Source organism: Rhizoctonia solani, chromosome 16 (genome assembly GCF_016906535.1).
Source record: "Rhizoctonia solani chromosome 16, complete sequence".
Classification (NCBI taxonomy): Eukaryota; Fungi; Basidiomycota; class Agaricomycetes; order Cantharellales; family Ceratobasidiaceae; genus Rhizoctonia; species Rhizoctonia solani.
In genome coordinates, this window is record NC_057385.1 from 2,624,448 (window position 1) to 2,644,972 (window position 20,525).

The 20,525-nt window shown below is 46.5% G+C and overlaps 9 protein-coding genes across 9 annotated transcripts; 4 read left to right on the forward strand and 5 right to left on the reverse strand.

Annotated features, from left to right (window-relative positions):
• Positions 1 to 17: 17 nt before the first annotated feature.
• Positions 18 to 3,340, reverse strand: RhiXN_02113 (prenylcysteine lyase; the record flags this gene model as incomplete). Its single annotated transcript, XM_043321932.1, has 10 exons — positions 18 to 174; positions 232 to 1,107; positions 1,157 to 1,242; positions 1,291 to 1,475; positions 1,530 to 1,634; positions 1,689 to 1,854; positions 2,750 to 2,817; positions 2,873 to 2,960; positions 3,018 to 3,128; positions 3,194 to 3,340. The coding sequence occupies 10 exons, from the start codon at positions 3,338 to 3,340 to the stop codon at positions 18 to 20; spliced, it is 1,989 nt and encodes a 662-aa protein (XP_043187755.1).
• A 2,206-nt stretch (positions 3,341 to 5,546) lies between these two features.
• On the reverse strand, positions 5,547 to 7,435 carry RhiXN_02114 (exopolyphosphatase; the record flags this gene model as incomplete). Its single annotated transcript, XM_043321933.1, has 6 exons — positions 5,547 to 6,108; positions 6,173 to 6,259; positions 6,312 to 6,505; positions 6,559 to 6,692; positions 6,749 to 6,895; positions 6,949 to 7,435. 6 exons carry the CDS (start codon positions 7,433 to 7,435, stop codon positions 5,547 to 5,549), a joined length of 1,611 nt encoding a protein of 536 aa, XP_043187756.1.
• A 469-nt stretch (positions 7,436 to 7,904) lies between these two features.
• Positions 7,905 to 9,469, reverse strand: RhiXN_02115 (alpha-1,3-glucanase; the record flags this gene model as incomplete). The annotated part of the gene is made up of 7 exons (XM_043321934.1): positions 7,905 to 8,249; positions 8,306 to 8,335; positions 8,381 to 8,584; positions 8,721 to 8,751; positions 8,809 to 9,190; positions 9,243 to 9,324; positions 9,386 to 9,469. The coding sequence occupies 7 exons, from the start codon at positions 9,467 to 9,469 to the stop codon at positions 7,905 to 7,907; spliced, it is 1,158 nt and encodes a 385-aa protein (XP_043187757.1).
• Positions 9,470 to 10,654: 1,185 nt separating this feature from the next.
• On the forward strand, positions 10,655 to 11,887 carry RhiXN_02116 (CCR4-Not complex component, Not1; the record flags this gene model as incomplete). Its single annotated transcript, XM_043321935.1, has 7 exons — positions 10,655 to 10,773; positions 10,835 to 11,002; positions 11,061 to 11,139; positions 11,226 to 11,288; positions 11,345 to 11,460; positions 11,515 to 11,696; positions 11,751 to 11,887. 7 exons carry the CDS (start codon positions 10,655 to 10,657, stop codon positions 11,885 to 11,887), a joined length of 864 nt encoding a protein of 287 aa, XP_043187758.1.
• A 371-nt stretch (positions 11,888 to 12,258) lies between these two features.
• RhiXN_02117 (cell division control protein) lies at positions 12,259 to 15,083 on the reverse strand (the record flags this gene model as incomplete). Its single annotated transcript, XM_043321936.1, has 18 exons — positions 12,259 to 12,308; positions 12,363 to 12,539; positions 12,591 to 12,797; positions 12,850 to 12,913; positions 12,992 to 13,048; positions 13,104 to 13,180; positions 13,242 to 13,335; positions 13,387 to 13,469; positions 13,522 to 13,624; positions 13,684 to 13,821; positions 13,880 to 13,933; positions 14,085 to 14,163; positions 14,222 to 14,304; positions 14,350 to 14,403; positions 14,458 to 14,677; positions 14,725 to 14,828; positions 14,879 to 14,995; positions 15,048 to 15,083. The coding sequence occupies 18 exons, from the start codon at positions 15,081 to 15,083 to the stop codon at positions 12,259 to 12,261; spliced, it is 1,797 nt and encodes a 598-aa protein (XP_043187759.1).
• Positions 15,084 to 15,254: 171 nt separating this feature from the next.
• On the reverse strand, positions 15,255 to 16,542 carry RhiXN_02118 (SWI/SNF complex protein; the record flags this gene model as incomplete). Its single annotated transcript, XM_043321937.1, has 8 exons — positions 15,255 to 15,401; positions 15,484 to 15,497; positions 15,551 to 15,646; positions 15,701 to 15,802; positions 15,853 to 15,969; positions 16,025 to 16,129; positions 16,183 to 16,320; positions 16,383 to 16,542. The coding sequence occupies 8 exons, from the start codon at positions 16,540 to 16,542 to the stop codon at positions 15,255 to 15,257; spliced, it is 879 nt and encodes a 292-aa protein (XP_043187760.1).
• A 95-nt stretch (positions 16,543 to 16,637) lies between these two features.
• On the forward strand, positions 16,638 to 17,323 carry RhiXN_02119 (mediator of RNA polymerase II transcription subunit; the record flags this gene model as incomplete). The annotated part of the gene is made up of 3 exons (XM_043321938.1): positions 16,638 to 16,843; positions 16,899 to 17,018; positions 17,071 to 17,323. 3 exons carry the CDS (start codon positions 16,638 to 16,640, stop codon positions 17,321 to 17,323), a joined length of 579 nt encoding a protein of 192 aa, XP_043187761.1.
• An 896-nt stretch (positions 17,324 to 18,219) lies between these two features.
• RhiXN_02120 (uncharacterized protein) lies at positions 18,220 to 18,789 on the forward strand (the record flags this gene model as incomplete). The annotated part of the gene is made up of 3 exons (XM_043321939.1): positions 18,220 to 18,410; positions 18,506 to 18,652; positions 18,711 to 18,789. 3 exons carry the CDS (start codon positions 18,220 to 18,222, stop codon positions 18,787 to 18,789), a joined length of 417 nt encoding a protein of 138 aa, XP_043187762.1.
• Positions 18,790 to 19,053: 264 nt separating this feature from the next.
• RhiXN_02121 (ubiquitin-conjugating enzyme) lies at positions 19,054 to 20,342 on the forward strand (the record flags this gene model as incomplete). Its single annotated transcript, XM_043321940.1, has 8 exons — positions 19,054 to 19,090; positions 19,150 to 19,301; positions 19,356 to 19,486; positions 19,569 to 19,579; positions 19,635 to 19,676; positions 19,733 to 19,835; positions 19,887 to 19,897; positions 19,951 to 20,342. 8 exons carry the CDS (start codon positions 19,054 to 19,056, stop codon positions 20,340 to 20,342), a joined length of 879 nt encoding a protein of 292 aa, XP_043187763.1.
• Between the last annotated feature and the right edge of the window lie 183 nt (positions 20,343 to 20,525).

Genomic DNA, 20,525 nt, shown 5'->3' on the forward strand with positions numbered 1-20,525 from the left:
GAACTTCGTTGATCAACTCAGCAATCCCAACCATAGGCGAAGTCAGCGGGCTTGACTTCGTTTGGATACTCATCTGACTTGTACCCGCAGACTCCGCGTCCATAGCGATCATGCAAAAGTAAGTCAACAGCATTTAGAGACGCAATCGTCTCTGTCTCCATGGTCGAAATGAAGCTAAATAGGATGTGTCAGATATTATGGCTATTGTAGTGAGGGTAGTCACAAACTCACGGCTCGAAGGCATTGACGTAATAAAGACCGTCAGTGGGCTTAACAGAAGGGAACGTAGTTGTCGGTGGTAATCGAGGATATGCGTCCCACTCCTTCCTGCGAGTCCAACCAACCGTACCCGCACCGAAGAGCTTTTCAAGCCACTCATCGGCCACACGTTCTTTGGAGAAGATCTTAACGATGTACTCGGGAGGTTGACCCGCGCGTTGAATCCGCTCGTGATAGGTTAGACTGTTGAATTCTGGCTCGGTTGATCCCGAGGAAGTGGTAAGAATCGTTTGAGGAATAGGCGTTTCTGGAGCAGAGGGGAAAAAGTATGACCCCTGTGGATGTTCTGCGGTTGTGGCAAGCAAGGTGACGTGAAGATGCACATAATCCACAGGTGGGAACGCTTTCTCGAGATTGAGGTCCGCGGCCTCAATCTTAATACCAGTACTTTTGTATGGTGCAGCGAGAACAACAGCATCATATGTCTTCTCATCAGCGCCTTCAACAGCAAGATGCCATTTGCCACTGCTGCCCTGACGTAGGTGCTGGACAGTTGTTTTTAGGTGTATTTTGGAGCCGCTCTCCTTGGCCCATCTTTCGAACACCTGCCAATTTCCACCAGCGACACTGTGAGCTCCGTTTGCAGCCATGCTCACCATGCCCTCAAGTGCATGAATATCGTCAACGTTTTGGCCATAGTTAACGCGCGTTGCAGCTTCTATGAGTTCGTGGGTAAAGAGTGGGCTAACACCATTCTCAGTCAAGTATTTTGAAGTGGGTACGGCAGTGATGTGAGTGAAGTTGAGCGACGAAGCAATTGCAGTGATGGACGGATATGGGTGCCGCGGCTGATATAGTTTAAGGTATGTGTCAACCATATCTTTTACTCTAAAACGATAATTAGAAAGTATGTTCTAGCGTAATCACAGGAACGTACAGCGTTCGAACTTTGAGCGGGGAATAGCCATATCTCCAGAAAAGTTTGGCAGTTGTCCACCAGCTTCTCCATCCCCCGCCACTCAACTGATATAATTAAGTAGACGATCCAAATCACCCATTGACATGACTCACTGTGAGGACGAATTCATTGCCGTTCCAAATACCAGTTTCTTCGTTTTCATCGCCATACTTGATCACAGAAAGGTTAAACTCCTTTACAGCACGAACAATGTTTTTATTGGCGTCAACGTAAATCGAACCACCGAGTTCCACAGTTGGAATGGTCTCGTCATCGTACGGTCGAACCGTTGTGCTGCCTGGAATACTGTAAGTGAGCTTGTTTGAATGTAGGATGAACAAGGGCCACGCACGACCACCAATATAATCGCTCTTTTCATATATCGTTATCGTTATATTCTCGCCCAATCTTGACTTTGCTCGTGATAGCCAGAATGCAGCGGAAGACCCAGCGGCGCCTATAATCGGCATTAGTATGTGATTCAAATTCATATGTGTCACGAAATAATTACCAGCTCCAATGATGGCCACCTTGAACTCATCAGTGCCGAACTTTTGCTGGCCTGTCAGCGGATGTTGACCAGAGTGTAAGTTGTGCTGCGACGACGCTTGGGCGCCGTATACGCAAACGGAAGTTGCGAGTACTGCCTTGAGTACCGCTCGCATGTTGGTGGTAGACTGAGTGTAGTTCAGCGACAGTACTCTGCGCTTTATACGGCAGCTCCCGGTCGTGGCCGGGGTGAGGTATCGAGATAAGCGCCCAACGCGTACGCTGTAATTCTGACCCCACTAGCGCTTACGCTTGTCAAGGCTCGCTCGCCTTTTTGGGATGGGATTCGTTGTGCTTCGATAACAGCAAGCCTCACTGCACCGCCCATCTCACAAAACAATGACCATAACAGTAAAACACAGCCTGTTTCCGATAGAACCCCTTACTAGGGCTTAATATAGCAATTCAGATATCTAGGACGCCGAGTAGGGTGACTCAAAGAAATAGCCTGGTTTTCGGTAAAACTGATTTCGCTGAAAAATGGGCGACGAAATCCGATTTGCACCAGAAATTTGAAACTGGATCTAGGCTAGATCAATCTTTTTAATGGGTATACATTTGACAACCAAGGTAATGCGTATGCGGTTCGATCATGCCTAAGCGCTTGCTCCTGCCTCTTCTGACCATAAAATGCCGAAGAACAATCCCGGGCTACCACTGAAAAGGTTCGGTCAACAGCACCAAATCAGTGCTTTTCAATGAGTTGTGTGGCTGTACACCTATGCATATGTTTGGGCTGCTCGATTATAAGCCCAAACTTAATCAAACTGCGAAGCGTCCCAAAACGTGCAGATTTTACTCAGCCTGAAGAAAATGGTTATAGTATTGAAGTGTGCTCTCATCATGATGGGTATACAAGTGACAATCAAATCTAAGTCTATGGTCTCTTATACATACGTCCAAGTTTTGCACTAAATAATCTCAAGCATTACCTTTATAATATATCATGGAGACCAATTGCGGTTCATAAACTACCAAAAATGTTCATGTACAAACTCGTAATATGCAGGGATGTGGACTTACATGCCATGATACTGGGAGAACACCTTGAGACAGAGGGGCAAGTGCTTCGAAAGCATTTGGAGAAAGATCTACGCAATTCATCAATTAGAACAAACGTAGGGCCAGGACGATTGTTCCACTGACCAACATCATTATAGCCGCACGGAGGACAACTATCCCTCATTTTTGCATATACCTTTTTCCCGTTTTCAGTGTTAACTAGCTCAACCCACTATAACATTGCTTTAGCAACTGAACTCTTTTATAGGTAAGGAATATTTTATTTTACCTGGTTGCAATTACCCCCTTGTTTGTACATGGCGGTTGACACCGCGACAATAGGTGTATCATCATTGTCCCAGTACCCACAATTACCCAAGCCAGCATGGAACCAAGTAGCCTGGATTGTCCTTTGCGTCAACTCTAAACCTGCTGTAGTTTAAATATTGCATAGCCATGACATACCCGACCAGCATGAGTCACACGTTTGTCGAGAGTAGTAGCATTGATGTTGTATGCAACTGGCACCACATCATTCACGACTGGAGCGGGAGCACCAATCACAGATAGACTTGACATGACTAATGCAATAAGAGGAATGCTTTTAAACATAGCGGATGAGGACCGTCCGTTATTAAGTCGTGAGGGAGGAGACGAACCGAACGAAGGAATCAGCACCCACCACAGACCTTAAATGCATGAAAAATGACAATGAGGGATCAAATTGATAATCCGATTGTTTCTTTACAACCAAGATGTTCAACATATCAGCCACTTCTCAGCAGAAAATTATATATATTGCTCAGAAGCCGGGGTAAGAATTTCGTATGAAGCCGACAAACATGCGATTCAACACTTGTTTGGATTGGAGAGGTTGTATCCAATCAATCGAATTTGCATGTGGCCGGTCTGGGCCTTTGACTCGCCTGCTAATGTTTTTTAGGGTGACACCTAATTCCAAACTAGCCCAGGCAACTGGATATATGCGTCTGACGTTACGTCACTGCTACTATTGAGCATCCCAACTATTCCCCAGTCTCCAACATTTAGCACGTAAATTCAAAGTGCACAAATTTATGTGTTCCAAGGTGCGCACAAGTCAGGTTTCCTTCGAACGACTTTAATTCAACCATAATTTGTCCTTGAAAATATTTAGGAACTAACAGCAGGTAGTCACAAAATTGCGCAGCCTTTGTAACCTGTATTTTCGTTGCTAAGACACCCTACGTATGCGGAGTGATGTTTGGCAATATCGATCCGTACAACATGCATGCTGGTGTAGCAATAACGTCACCAGCATCCTCTATGACGAGTTCCAATCGGAATCAACAGATCAGTCGTTGTCATAACGGACCAACATTCCAAAGAGTATGGTTCTTTACTTTAACAATCTAATATACAAAAAGAAAAAAAGAATTTAGCGACTAAATGTACAAATGCGTAATGGGTTGACCTCGTTTTCCAGGTCTGGATCTAGTGGGGGAGCTTCACACTATGGGGGTCTATGACAAAGGAGTTATTTAACTTACCTCTAAAACATCTTCTAAACAGATTACACTACCTCCAAATCGTGTCATAATGACTGAAATAAGCAATTGTCTACCAGCATCCCCCAAGTACCAGTCTTCACCAATAGAAATTCCTGTCTACCCATTGCAACATGGGGCCACTTTTCGCTAGCTTCACAAACATTTGGAGCGATGACATACTATCTGGCCTTTCTCCTATACATGCTAATGTTAAAACACCAGAATTGTGGAGGAGGAATCTGGAAGGGGAGCTAAATGCGGCAGCACAGTTGTTTAGGATAACTCAGTGTTACGGCGGTCGAGAATTCACTCGAAATCAACGGGTCTAATTAATAGTTTATTAAGCATATATGCACATAGGAGCTCCGTTGCATAGCAATCTCATTATATCAATTATTGCAGTACTACATATGCCTGAAACGGAAACAGCTGTAGCTATTATTTAGCTGCTGTAAGTAAACCGTACTAGCACAGCAGTGACAATGATCCAAATGAGGTGACCGTGTATGCAAATCAGCTTCAGGAAAGATGGCCTGCGTCATGATGGATAGCTGCACGACCGTGGATGTTTGCAGCTGTCATAATATGCCCTAAGTTAGCAAAACATTCGCCGCCCTCAGCAAAGGCGTCCACACGGTCACTTGAGAAACACACACTCAGTTCTATTTTAATCCTATCACTAGTTATTCATAAACCTAACATTCTCATTCTACCCTAGATCTATTTCTATCTGCAGGTAGGAAATGGAAGTCGCACGACTTCAGAACTAAAGAGAAAATATTCGAACTCGAATGAGCCCGATTATCCTCTTCACGTTCGATACAAGTACACTATATTAGTAAGTGTATACAACAATCAGGGCACCACTCAAGGTTTTGACCTCGGTCTATCCCATATAGGTTGTCCATGTGACTTATTCAATGTCCAATGCAGTCCTAGTCGGTGTGTTTTAAGTTTTTAATCCTCCCGGCCCGGATTTCTGTGGCTATTCATCTTACTCTAGTCACCATCCAATGCTTTAAAATCCAACTCGACTTATGGACCAATCGTTCAACAAACAATAAGCCTGAGTAATTGTAAGAATGAGTTTTCATATGTGACATATCTTCGCGCCCGTGTCAAATAGGCTACAAAATGGTTCATCTCATTAGATTAAAATTCAGAAAGTTTATATAACAGTCACCAGTACACAGAAACTGAAGGGTATGGAGTTGCACATGACAAAAGGCGAGAATACACTCCGAAAAAGCATATTATAATCTACAACCTCAAGAATAACAAATCACCATCTATGCCTCACCTAACAATTGGCGGTATACTGGTTGACCATACCACCCCTCTACGGCTCGCTCGACAACTGGTCGAACAACTTTCCTACTCGCTTTAGTATAAAATTGATCCCATATCGCTCGTCTCTGACCGCCAAGATCTATGGTCCAGGCTGTGACGTTGAGTTCAGAAGCCGTTTCGATTTCAGACTTGATCGTCTCGAATAGTGAGTTAGCCATGTCGCGGGTCAAGCGCCGGCCGTCCTGCACCACAAGCGCAATTTCGCGACGCTTGGCTCCCTTCTTTGTATCGCCATCATCGTCATCATCATCGTTGTCGTTATCGTTATCGTCTTCGTCGTCGAAGTTGGAAGGGATAGACTCATCGCCTATACCTCCCTCGCGGTAGCTTGTAAGCGCCAAACTGACGTCGGCATAGATTTCTTTGGTCCAAGCCTTCTCAGCTTCAAACCACGCGGCTGGAGTATGGTTTCCGACGCGAGCAATTTGATTTCGCATTGACACAGGGATGGAGGCGATTCCGAGGTGAAGAGCAGGGGCAGATGCGTTCGGAGCCGGAATGCTGAAGAGAACCAGCCATATCAACGACGCTGAACTGAGCGCTATAGTGTCTCTGGAGAACTTACATATCGCCTTTCCAGTCTCGCCTAAGAAGATCTCTAACATTCAAGTGCCTCAAGTCCTTCTTGGCAGTCCCAAGCTCTTTGTCAAGTCTGGCAGTATAAATGTTAACCAATGGTTCCTGTTATGCTCATTTGTGCTTACCGATCCATAACATCATCCCTATCTTCCCCATCTCCGCAGAAGGAGCTCCAACGCCATACAGCTTTAGATGCATGGAGGTCGCGTCCAGTTCCACGGTGAAAGTCGTCTGTATCGAGGGCAATAACAGCAAGCAACAAATCTGCAAGTTCCGTTGGGATATCTGTAGGGTGCTGCTTCTGTTTAAACGCAGTTTTCTAAAACGGCAAGCTTTAGCGCAGTGAGATAAATTACGTGGGTTGAAACTCACATCTACACACTCCCGCTCATTGTACACTCGGTCATCATCATCCTTGTCCCACAGTTGAAGAATTTCGTGTACAATAAGACTGGCACAAGAGCCGGTGGGTTCGATAACGCGAGGCTTGGCATTAGGATACAATTCTACATCAATTTATGTCGTCAGTGTTTTGTATTGGAGCATAGCAACGTGGTCATACCAAGATCATTGTGGTGATCCAAGACACCTTTGACTATCTTGGCGCCAGCTTCTCCCCAGTCGGAGCGGAGACGATTATGATCTACGAGGTAAATACCCCCAAGATGTGGTGCTATCTCGCCGGGAGGAAGAGGTAGCTCGTCAATGGCTTCACTCAGACGGATTGGTGAGATGCACTCGCACTGAAACAAGAAGACTCACTGAGAATATCGGCGTGTCCGCGCCTCATGTTGCCATACTCTCGCAGAGCGAGTTTATTTTCAGGGCGTAGGTCGATGGCATCTTCTTCAGTCTGAAGCAGGGGTACGACGGGACGTTCTTTGGGATTATGGTGCTTTCCTTTCTTTCCCTTATTTCCTTTTCCTTTGGTATTATTGTCATCCATATTCTCATGAGCGAGGTAAAAGGCCCAAGCAATTGCGCTGGTAAGGGAGTCGAGGTCACCAGCCTCGTTGCCCATGACAATAGACCATTCGGAAGCTCTGGCGCAAGCCTCCGATTGAGAGGTAGTGTTGGTTCGGATGGCGGGTGCGCATGCCCGAATGTCGCTTAGGAAGTCTTTCTTGACCGAACGAGCCCATGAAGAAAGTGTACCGTGAAGTATGTGTACGTCTCCACCAAGCTGGACTTGGCCCAAAGGTGCTGCCAGCGAGGCGGATACAGCAGCTAGGATGGTCAAGGGGATCATCGTGGATAGCGAGTCTGCACGGTGAGCCCTCGGGTGGGTTTTTGAGCACCAGTAATCCAGTATGACGAAATAGGAGTCCACTGGATGTTTAACTCACTCCTCGGCTGACATAAGCGCCACAGTCCGACCCTGGCAGTCGCACGTGTGTTCTCTTCTGGTAGCCTCAGACGATCTATTATTCTTTGGCAATAGATGGATCTATATTTGACTATATCAGACATCCCTTGGGACCTCGTCAAGCCGCAAGCAGGAGCCAAAATAGCTCTGCCTCCTATTTCCTTGCTCACAAGACGCAGCGCTGAATTCGCTAGTATTCGATCACTAGACAGAGTTACGGCGAAGCATCGGGACAATTGCCGGCTCCACTTTTGTGCTGACTGGCGAAGCCAATCAATGTATGTAAAAACTTGGCATCCTATTGCAATCGTCTTCGACATCGATGATATACATTCAATCTGCGCTACTGTATCTATCCAATCACACCAACGAACGGGTTAAAGTTGTAGATCGGGCACGAGTTTGTCACGTATGTCGATCCGTACCCATCTTTGACTTTGATTCCGTTGCGGATGATTTGGATGTACGGGATTTGCGTATCTTCTGGAGGGAAGGGCACTGAGCCCATAGAGGATCCCGCGGGGGCATTCCATTGGAAGTGATTGGAACCAATATCGAGAGTGACAGTCGCCGGACTGGTTAGGAGTGCAAGAGCAAACACAGCATCGACCGGATATTGCGAGTTCCGGGGCCTGTCGCCTTGGGAACAAGAGACGCCCTTGGGATGGTTCCGGTACCAGAATACGACTTGATCCTTCTAATCACCGTACACATGTTAAAATTCGACTAGATATGGATAAGAATAGTACTCACCCCGACTGCCGGTGCACTTCCGCTCTTGTACTACTTGATGTAGTAATCTGCCACAATCCTCCATGGCGCATGTACGAACCCATTCACGTACTGTGATACAGTTGGGTCGAGGTAAACGTTTGGGTTGATATCCCCAATGTAATGAGATTCAGCATAGTCGTTCCGCGTAACAATCTCGACAATGTCGGGCTTGACGTCGTTGATTGCTTGTTTCCATCGGTAGTCCCAGAGGGTATCACTGAGTTGAACCCAATTTTGCGTCCCACCCATTTCTTTGAACTGTCAAGGGGAGACAGCTTTGTGAAAAGTGCTTTAGCAATGCACATGGATGTTTATGTACAATTAGCAACATACACATAATATATGGCCCTGAGCGACTCTGTTTGATAGCGTTCTTGAATGCCAAATCGCTTACCGTGGTCAACAGTTGACCATTATCCTCGGGCCTAATTATATCAATTGATCAACTAACATTAAGTATAGTGTGCGCACACCCAACTTACCAGGACCACCAATTGAAGAATCCATCAATTGAAGAAAACTTGCCTACAAGTCCGCTTGCTCCATCTGGGTTTCTGTAATCAGTGAAAGCAGACGCAAAGACTATCTGAACGCCGGCGTTTGCACAGGAGGTTTTTAATTGACTCCAAAAAGCATCACCGCGGTCCGAGCCACCATAGGTAGAAACCAAAACCTTGCCATTCCACCTATATGTACGAGGGGAAGAGGCATGGGCGGTGATTTGCGTAGTCATTCGGGAAATATCCCAGACAGAGTAGCCCATATCAAACGAGTAAAAGAAGGAGAACGACCCCCTTTGCTCAGCCGCTGCATAGGCTTTATTGATTCGATCAGCTTCCCAGTCAAATCCAGCGAGGTTGAGAACTAAAGAGACATCAGATGTGTTCCACAAGGCGGTAAAATAATCGAAGCTGACCAAACCCATCGATTCCAATACCAGCAGCGGTATTGATATCGTTGGCCCAGTCCCCTTGACCATATGAATAAGAGTTCTGTGCCTATAAACAATGATACGGGTTGTTGGTCGGTGGTTAGAAAGTGTTTTCCAGGAACACTGACCATGAAGTGAGCAAATACACTCCCGGCTGACACTCCTCTCAAGAGGAGTGCGCCGTAAATTAGAACAACGTTGAGCTTGAGCATCGCAAAGTGCGGATCGGTAGTCCTGAACTAGCACACCAGAATTGGCATTTATATTCAGACGAAACGAAATTCATATTCCAAAGACCTCCAGATGCAGCAATGCAGAGCCCAGCTCAGTTTCAACAGTGAATGTATGCGAAGTCGGGTAAATACGCGTAAGGTAAGCGACGGCATCACCGGCGCAGAAGAGGATTGGGATGCACACTCCAAGAAGAATGCTATTGGTCTGCAATACTGGTGCAGGATTCTATCTCGCATCATGGTCGTACAAAAAAGGTAACCAGCGCTCGAGTTACTTACTCAGGCAATCCAGTGCTATGTAAGTTTGTTTATGAAGCTCTATTCATGTATGTCTATTATCATGCCAGTCTGAGTTCCTAGACAAGACCGCGCAGAAGTCCCGTCCTGTTTCGCGATGGTCCATGGTCAGTTGGTAAAAATACGCAGTCCAGATCCACGTTCAAGTTATGGAAGAGCAGCGAATAGTCCATGCTTTAAGTTTTTGTCAATATGAGCCCAAAAATGCGTGAAGATAGGGAAAGCAGTATGACAATGGGGGAAAACAGTAGACACATGGACCTAATACCACGTCACTCAATAAATAAAGCTTCGAGTTCCATGATGAGAATGATAGGGGAGAGGATCAGAATCAATCAAGCGATTTAGTAAATACAGTGCGTGTTTGCCCTGATAAAGGCCTTGCATTGTCGTGTCAGTGTTTGTCGTCATGAATGTCGGGGTGTATTTGCCAGTGTTAACATATATGTTGCTGCGTTCTTCCAGAGACGCCCAAATAGGAATTTCCAATTAAGGATTACCAAACCTCATCCACCGGCATCGACAGTTCGTTCCTTAAACCAACACCAGGGAGCTATCGGCTGATTACTGGATATTTTTAAGATACTAGCACTTCAAAACTGTAGCTTGATCACTACGTCCTGAAACACTGAGGCGATATGGCTAATGTGCCCAGAATACGTGATGTGTGGGCACCAAACCTCGACCAAGAGATGCATACCATACGTTCATTGGTGGATCAGTACCCATACATATCAATGGTGAATTTGTGGCAATCCTAGATATATATGTTCACTCATCGGATTGAGATAGGATACCGAATTCCCTGGCGTGGTTGCGCGCCCAATAGGGACATTCAAGACATCGTCTGACTATCATTACCAGACGATGCGCTGTAACGTCGATTTGCTCAAAATTATCCAAATTGGAATCACACTCTCCGACGCCAACGGAAACATGCCTGATGGCACATGCACATGGCAATTCAACTTCCACTTTAGCGTCAAGTAAGTTAGGGCAATTTGATGACGCGAACGAAAAAAAAATCTGACTTTTCGCTCCTTGAAGTGATGACATGTATTCAGCAGACTCTATTGAAAACTTACAAAAAGCTGGACTTGACTTTAGTCGACACGAAGATCCCCAATACGGTATCAAGCCCAATGATTTTGCTGAGCTCTTAATCACCAGCGGCTTGGTAATATTTGAGAATGTAAAATGGATCAGCTTCCATAGGTGTGTGGACCAAATCCTACTCTTGATGACTGGGGTGTGTCTTGATATTTCGGTTCAGTGGTTATGACTTTGGATATCTCCTCCGGCTCCTAACAAATGCGCCACTACCTTCAGTCGAGGAAGATTTCTTCGAGCTCGTGCACATCTGGTTTCCCAATATTTTGGACATTAAGGCAAGAAATCCTAACACTCTTATTTCCAGTCTATTGATATGAATCTCTAGTTTATCACGAGGAGCATTCGCGCCACCAAAGGAGGACTCCAGGAGATAGCCGACGAACTCGGAGTAAGTAGTTCGGCAGCACTGACGCATAAATAAGTAACAGTGTACACCTCCCGTAGGTTCAAAGAATAGGGCCATTGCAGCAAGCTGGTTCTGACGCTTTGCTTACGTCTATGACTTTCTTCAAAATGAAAGAGCATTATTTCCCTGACCAATTCGACGAATCAAAATACAGGTGAGAAATCATTAGAGGTATTTATTCAGAATGCTTAAATTTTCTTTGAATCAGCGGTCAGCTGTATGGCCTCGGTCCTAACTACAACCCACTGGCATCGTCCCCCTCTGCCCCGACCCCGGCCCACGTGCACCACACTGCTGTATCCCATAACATGAATATATCTCTTCCCGGAATGGGCATGCAGATGAATGGCATGAACTCGATGGGAATGGGGCAACCTTTCCCCACACCTGGTAAGCACGTTCCGTGTGCACATTTCGTAATGGTATTCTGACATTCGTTTCAAGGTTTGTATCCCACAGGATCTGTAGGTACACCTTTTGGTCCCTCAGGGCCCACTCCGCCCACTCATGGAGGAGGTATGAGCGGAATGGGCATGGGGGGCGTAGGGATGTATGGAATGCCGGGACATAACGTCCGATGATCACAACATGACACTTGAGCGCCTGATTTGTTTATCGCTTTGTCCAGGATTTATATTGTGCTATTATAATACGTGTATCCATGAATGTGGCTATCAGACTGAAGGAAAACTCGAGTCGATACTAAAGCCCACGTATGTGGTATCAAACACGTTCGACCTTAATCGAGTTCCGTCAGTAAGTAAAAGTAGCGAAGGAGAATGGTTACACACATAGTTGCTTGGGAAGATACCCTATAATCGCCAACATAAGTCCAACCACAGGGAAGTATCAAGTAGATAACCAACCTTCTTCCCCTTCGAATCAATACCTTCCCACCACCCATCACCAGCATTCTCGCCGTTAGGGGTCAGCTCGTAAGTCGTTCCCTCTTTTAGTGATAGTCATCGTCTCCCTGCGCCTCGTAGGAATACAATGCTTTGACTATTAGGTAGACCGTATTCAGTCTAATGGATTTTATGCGTGTACGCAACCTACCAAGCTTTGCAGCAGAGGCACCTCGAGTAGGTGGAGGAGGCGCCCTTCTCTTGTTTAATGCTGGGGCTACAACCTCGATGTAGGTTGCTGGGACAAGCCCTTCGGCCCCCTGTTCATTGAGGATTTTGACCCAGCCAGAACCATCATCATGTTCAACGATTTCAACCATACTACCCTCTGTTAGATATAATGAGGAAATATTAGCCAAGGGATGACAAAGCGGCGTACCAGTGATTGAAACCTCAAATTCGCCCGTTGCTGCGTAGCTGTACAAAACCTTGGCTTTTGTGGTGGGCTGCCGCTGGAGGGGCAGTTGCTGGTGGAGGCATGGGTCGAGAAAGGGCATTAGTCCGTGAGGAGCTGGGCTACCGCCCACAGGAGAACTGGCTGGCGCGATGGATGATACCGATGGAGCCACGGAGTTAATAGATGAAGCTATACACAGTGTTTGTGAGTCGTTTGTTTGACCTTAATAGATAGTGCTGACCTCTCGCCAACGAATTGGCTTTGCTAGAACTTAGTTCTGGTGCAATGCCACATTCGGCTGGCATCTAAACCATTACTGTCAGTCAATCATCTATACTGAAAATAAAAACACATCGTGCCTTGAGTTCACATCGCGTATGTACCGATATGCCACAATTTTTGCAAGTCTTTCCAGGCTTGCTAAGGCCCCAGATATTTGACTGAATTAATAATATACTAAATAAATGTAGCATATACCCGAATCTATGATCATACCTTACAATATCCACACGGGGCAGGAATTGAAAATGAGGTGCTCTTAAATTCATGTGGTTTCTGAGCGCCCTCGTCTCCTAATCGGATTTTAGAAACTTGAATTGGTGTGAAAGTGCGGATCAATAGCCGTTTCCGTACCTCCAAGCGCACCCGCAATCACTTTCATTTCAGCTTGGTATCCAACCCGGAGCAGCTCCAAATCGGTGAGCTGATGGGTTGCTTCCAACAAGTTCTGCAAGTGTTTTAGTGATGTGTGCGTCTTTAGCTTGGATGAAGCGCATACCTCCCAAACCTCATCATAGTTCCCCAGAGTGGGATTTGACCCGTATGATTCCACGAGTTTAGTGAGCCTCGCCACGTCCCGAGCTAGATCCGAACCCTTCAGCATAGCTACATATCCTAGATGCATTTAACCCACATTTATCCTCGATTTGAGGAATGAGCTCCGCGAGCTTTTGCCTGGACCGTTGAAGTTTGTTTTGGAGCAGGATCTTGGGTTCAGGCTCGGTTATGACCTCGGGCTAAATACAAAGGGTGGATGAAACGGATGTAGCTGAGACCCAATGAAACTCGAGCTCACAGTGTCGTAATACCTTTCACAAGGTTCGAAGGCCCAGTCTTCGGGTTTACTAAAAGGCCGTCGATTAAAGCTCGCATAGAGTTTTTGGTCGTACAAAGGGTCGACAGCATTGAGAGCGGCTTGTGTGTTAGCCACGAACTAAGATAGAAGTAGGGTGTTCAAAGGGACATTGCGTCACGACTGATTGATAACGTACCGCCGGACAGATTCCAGATGACCTTCGTGCAAGGCCTGAGAGTGAAGCAGCAACCTAGTCATTCGTCGCATGGTATCTGCATGATGCATCTCTGCATTGGACCACTTAGCATGTTAATTCGTCAGATTATCCAGAGTGCTCACGAAATTGCTGGCGAAAAGGACTCGTTTAGTTAGATGCAAATGGAAAAGGTATATACACTTACATCTTCAAGTAAAGGGAGTTCGTCATCATAAAATCTATCCTTAGCACCATTGGCTACTGCAATCTGGATCAAATAGGCGCTGTTTAGGGGGGGGGGGAGCATTCAGTTTTGGTTGAAAAAGACCAAAAAAGACTTACTTCTTTCTGTTCTGCATTTCTACTTTCTGCTGCTCCAGTTGCTTGGCGGCGCGATCAGCATGCTTATCATCAGCAGCCCTATCCTAATATCTGTGTTGTAATTTAAACGCAAAGTAGGACTTGATTACTCGACTTGCCTGTTTCTGCCTGAATGTTTCCACGCCGTCGCATTCTTCGTCATACTGTTCAAAGAATCAATGCCTCATTAGGTAGTGGCGCAGGGTCAGGATATCTACCTTTTGTTTGGCTTTCAATCGTTCCCCATAAATCCTATCCCGCTCCGCGACAAGCTTAGCAAAGAACACCATTTGCTTTTTCCGAGATTCATCTTTGGAACGCTCCAGCAACTTCAACGCGTCCCCCACGTCTGCAGACAGGGCGCTCGCGAACGAGTCGTGATCTGAGGCTGTGTTCTCGTACGAATTGATCAATGCTGTGAATGCCTTGTCAAGTGTGCTGTGATAGAGTTGTGAGCGGGTATAATAGCAATAGTTGCTACTTACCTTGAACGAACGTCCGTATCTGTCCATGCCTTGCTACATTCTTCTCCTAGAACAGCATGTGTCATATGCCTGGCCCGTTTCTCCTCCGCTTTCTTCGCGATAGCCTGTTGATTTGATTAGACGCGTCTATTTTGCAGAGACGCCCATATCTTACAGATAGTCTTATAGAGTATTCCTTTTCGAGTGCAACCCTTTCCTTAATCAATTCACGGACATCTGTAAGGAGGACAAGTTGATGTGTAAGTGTCGCATTGATGGCTGGAACTTGGTCCTGTTAAAGGCCATTTAGTAAAACTCATAGAGATCGGGCGAGGTAGCCTCACAGGGAGCTCCTTTCCATAAGAGAGATTCTCGCTCATTGTGGTGGTTATTTACCACTCGATCAAAGCGCTGAGCCTCATATCAATTGGACCCTGGCTTCTGGGGCTCTGGTTGCCAGACGAGTTAGAGCTGAAATGGGAGTTATCCCTCAGCCGATTAAGTATAAAAAAGGTGTCAATTAGCGAGTACTAGTATCGTTGTACAAATTCTCATGTAGAAGTTTTGGGTGCCTCCCTTGCAGGAGTTGTCTCATCAATTTTGATCACATCCTCCATATCATGCTCTTCCTGGCTTAGTTTCTCTGTCAATTCGGCTAGCTCGCGCTTCGCTTGCTCCTGTGAGGTTGAAGCATTAGACTAGTTCAGGGATTGTGAAATGTTAACTTGCAAATTTAGCCTCAAGCTCAGCCTTGTCGGTTTTCTCGTAGGGCGAAGGTACCGCCTTGACATTAGCTATTGGAACTGTCAGCGCTAGCACTCGACCATATGTGGGCTTAACATCTTACCTGCGGCATTAACAGCAAATATTTCAGCCAGAAGTTCATGGTTTCGTTTAAATCGAGTAACGGCAAGCGCACGAGTTGATACTCGATTTGATTCCTCTGTAATGCAGTTCGGCATGTGAGCTATTGAATTTAGGATGACAATACACCAACCATCGCTATCGTCATCTTGCTTTCTAGCCTGAGGCTGCATGCCTGCATGCCTGCGGCTCGCTGCCAGTGCATCAAGTTGCTGTTGCTGGTTGGCTAACTGGACTATATGGGAAATAAGGGGGTGTCGGATTTAAATTAGAGTAAGAACATACCTGCATTTGGTGCCATCACCCTCTGACCACTCTTTTCACCAACGACATACATGGGAGGCTCATTTATAATTGGAAGAGGATAATTCCGAATGGGTACGTTCATCGTTGGAGGCAAAGCTGTATCAATCATCAAGTTAGCGAAATTATTCTTGTCAATGATGATCTTACGCACGCTTTGCGGGTCCCTTGGTATAGTGAACAAGGACAATACTCGGGTGTCCCCCATGTACGAGCCGATATCGCTTACGAACTCGACCAGCCTCCTTTTCTCCGATACCTGTCACAATGTGATCAGTTGGGTTGGAGGGGGATATAACTAGATAAACTTACCCGGAATAAATCCAAATCTCACTTCCTGTACCTCCAATTCCTGACTAGGCCTGTAAGTCGTCTCATTGTCCAAGTAATGTATGCCATCAATGAGAGGAGTTGGGGCAGATACTTGGAAGTATACACATATGTCTCCCTCTGTCATTCTACTTAGTTAGTATACTATCAATTCAACTCTGAAAAGTGGCTTGAACACGCACCAGATGGTTTGTCAATGAACTGCCAGCTGTAGGTTAGGTTTGCACCGGGTCCTGAACATAGTTGGTGCAGAAACTGGATGGCCTCTTCAAATGTAAGGCTCGGCCTTGCAGCAAAGTGATGCGTACAGCGCAGTATGGAATCGGGCGGTCGAGCGTTCATTGTTGTTTGGTGACGCGCTGTTTGGGGCTCTGGTTATGTAACCGCTATCGGTCACAACAGCTCGGCGTTTGTGAACAGGGTCGCGTTCAACGACCATGGCGGCAGTAGAACCCAATAGCACACCGATGCGTACAGCGAATCGGGCTCGTTTTGAATTAGAGCTCGAATTTGTTCAGGCCCTCGCAAATCCGTTTTATCTTGAGAATCTGGCTAGTGAAGGATTGCTAGAAGATCAAGCATTTATCAATTATTTACAATATCTCCAGTATTGGCGTAAGAGCGAGTATGCGAGGTTCATAGTGTGAGTTCGGCTCTCTTTGGTTCGTTCAGTCCTATAAAATGTTTGGTTTCGGCAGATATCCTCATTGCCTTCACTTTTTGGAATTGTTACAGCATGAACAGTTCAGAAACGAATTAAAGAACCCTTTGACGAGGATGAGATTGGAGCATTATCAATTTGAGCACTGGAGGACATGGTGCGTACCAATCGTTCTGCAATTTGCATATTTAACTCACGCTTTGAACTAGGCGCTCGGGGCCACCCCCACCTGCACCTGTGGATGAACAGCAACCTGTTGACGAAGCAAAGACGCCAGCCCCTACACATCCCCCTACCACTCCCGGGCCGGGCCAGACGTCAGCTACCCCTGGACCTGGCCGAGGCTCTGCGACACCAGGTCCTGGAAGGGGCTCTGCCACTCCTGCGATTTCACGAAGGGGGTCATTGCATCCTGGAGCCTCAGTGCCAATAGCCGGGTTAAATGGAGGTTTTGCGCAGTAAGGATCCGAGTGATTAAGCTAGGTGTGACTCCCTGTACTAGCCCTTTTAGTTTTGTCAAGTGTTTACGTCGTATATATCTGCCTGATACTGTAGGAAACTGGGGTCCATAAAGGCCCTAGAATGCAGTCTGAACACGATTGTACGCTACTGCTAACGCACGACTATGCCAACAATCAAGAGTCGATAAAGGCTTGCCCAAAGCACAGAGACTTAAACGAAAGTTTCTTTACGATCTACTGGGTGGCTACCGAAGTGCGTACCAAGTATGATCAGAAGCGCAGGCTCGAACCACATATGATAACACACCTTTGTACAAATAAAATTGTAGATTAATAAGTGCCCGGGATCTATCCTTTGCGTCTTTAATGTGATCCTATGCACTATTAACCAATGAAAGCCTTTCCTGGGCGAGTGAGGGTTGAAGAATTTCTGATCTGGTACTTACGTTGTATGCGTTGAACTCTACACTAGTCACCTATGCTTGCAAACTTATCTCTCACATGTATTGTATATCATGACGGTATACGGGCCTCGCACCCGCGCGTTCGGGCCCGGGGCTGAGCTTTTTGGTTGTGATACATAGTCCCGCGAGTGCATTTTTGGATTAGCCACGCATGGAGTTTTAGTTGTTCGAGAAGTTCCGGAAAAGTGCGAATGAAGGCACAAGCGCCCAGTCCACGCTTATCGGTACCGAACTCTGTGCCATGATGCCTAGTTCTTCTGGGCAAGACGTCATGTATGAGACACAACTTGGAGCTGCACACATGTGCCATGGCGTAGTAGTGTAGTGGAGCTCCACAAAAGACCGTATAAAAGTCTATAGAGGCTCTCGTAAATGCTCACCATCCACTTACGTTCTTCTTCCCACCGCCCAGTAGTAACACAGTACAATCAAAATGCCTCTTTTCGGAAAACGCGCTGAGCCTGCTCCACCCACACCTCCACCTGCCACCGCTACAAGCGGCTCCTCCTCTCGTCGCTCGCGCTCCATGTTTGCCCGCCGCCGCTCGAGCTCAAGCATGAGCTCTGTCAATTCCGATACCCAGCCTCGCCGTAGAGGCCTGTTCGGCATGGGCGGCCAACGCAAGTCCGACCCTGTACTTGATAGGCAAGTCTCAATCCAAGCACCTTGATTTAGATGTACATGTCATACTGACTTGTTCTTTCTTTTTCTGAATCTAGGGATCCTAACGTACTGGCTGCGCGCGAGAAGCTATCAGCGGCTGAAAAGGCTGAAAGTGAGGCCGATCGTGCTCTGGAGCTTGCTCGTCGTGCTGTCCTCGAGGCCCGTGAACATTGCAAGCAACTCGAAGCACAGGCTGTTGAAGAGTGAGTTCCCGTAAATTTAAGCTACTTTGCTCGCATAGTCTGACTTGGCCTACTCCAGAGCTCGCCTTGCAAAGGCCAAGCGCACTGAGGCTAAGGGCCTTGGAAAGCAAGCCAGGGGTCTCGGTCGCCACAACTAAATACCTCTTCTTGTTGTCATGAAATCATGAATTCACGATTCCCGTTTCTTTGTTGTACTCGGATGTGTATATTTGTGTAGTAATATATCCTATTCAATCCTGATTGTATTCAGACCCAAAGTATGAAAGTCACGTGAGAACTTCGACCACGTCGCAGATTACCCCGGTCTTGTAACCTGGATTAAACCGTCATCAACAAAGTTGCAGATCCGCATCCACTACGAGACATCCACCTGGTGATTGAACTGCAAGAAATTCAGAGTTATGGCCACCCGTTCTTCTCACAATAAGAATAACGCCGGTGAGTTGCAACTTGCTGCGGCGGAATGATTGATAGCTTATTGTAGATCTTCTGACTAGCTGTAAAGCGAATCTTGCAAGAGGCCAAGGAGCTAATGAATGATCCTTCACATGAATATTCCGCTGGGCCTCTCGAGGTGAGTAATGCATCGTCTGCCCTGGAGACGGATAGCTTAGTCGGATGCGCCATTTCCTCCCAGAACGATATCTTTGTGAGTAGCGACCGACTTGGTAGATAGACACACACTCCTCTAACAATAGTCCAGGAATGGCATGCGACTCTAAGAGGTGCTCCTGACACTGAATTCGAGGGAGGGCTATACCACTGCCGAATACTCTTGCCGGCCGAGTACCCATTTCGGCCGCCTTCAATCATGGTGTTGACTCCCAACGGCAGGTTCGAGTTAAATAAGAAGGCAAGTCAAGTTTAAATGCTCTCCATTGCATGTTAACTTATACCTTGCTTAGATTTGTATTAGTTTCACTAACTGTAAGGATGTATGGCCTATGCATCATCTCGCCGTATTTATCTCGGTAATATCCAGATCATGAAGAGTTGTGGCAACCAGCATGGGGTGTTCGCACAGGTAGGACCTCCACGTTGAATGTGTGCATGATGATTTGTTGATGCTCTATTGCACAGCTATCATTGGACTACAAGGGTTTTTCCCGCACAAAGGCGAGGCGGCGGTGGGTGTGGGAGCATTGGAGTATCCCATTCCGGAACGAAAGCGACTGGCGGCTTTGTGAGTCCCCTGTCCTAAATTGAACAAGATAATGTTTTGACAACTTATCAGATCCGGGACTGGTACTGTCCAGATTGTGAACAGACCTGTCTCCAAATGCTTCCCGATGCACCAGCTTCATCCGATTCTGGTCCATCTTCGGAGAATAAGGAGGACGAGAGTAATAATGAACCTGTCGAGGAAAATGGAACTCAAAACGAACAGGCCGAACAAACTCTGGCACCTCCCGAAATCACAACTACGAATTCATCGAGTACTGAAAGTACGGTTCGACCAACAAACTTAACTCCTACAGTTACTACACCTCAAGTGCCAACTCCCACCGAAGCGCAGCGTCCAGTACCTGCAGCGACGCCTGCTCCAAACCCAGGTTTGAGTGATTTACAGCCAACGCCCACTCGGACTACGGCCCCACGACCGTCACCCAAGCCTCCTCTGCTACTCGATCTCGCTATCGTCTCACTTGTATCCATTTTTATCGCTATCCTTGCTCGTAGAATACTGTAAATATTTTATTAGCTACTGAATATTATTCTCGCGTCGATCTTTACTTGTGCGTTGGTTCGTCTCCCTTGGTTCCCAGCTACAGAATGGATAAGTATCTTAAAAGAGCAATACACGTGCCATCTCATCATTAACACGCCACAGTCCATGCACCTTGATACAGGTAATAGTCTGCAAGACCAAATG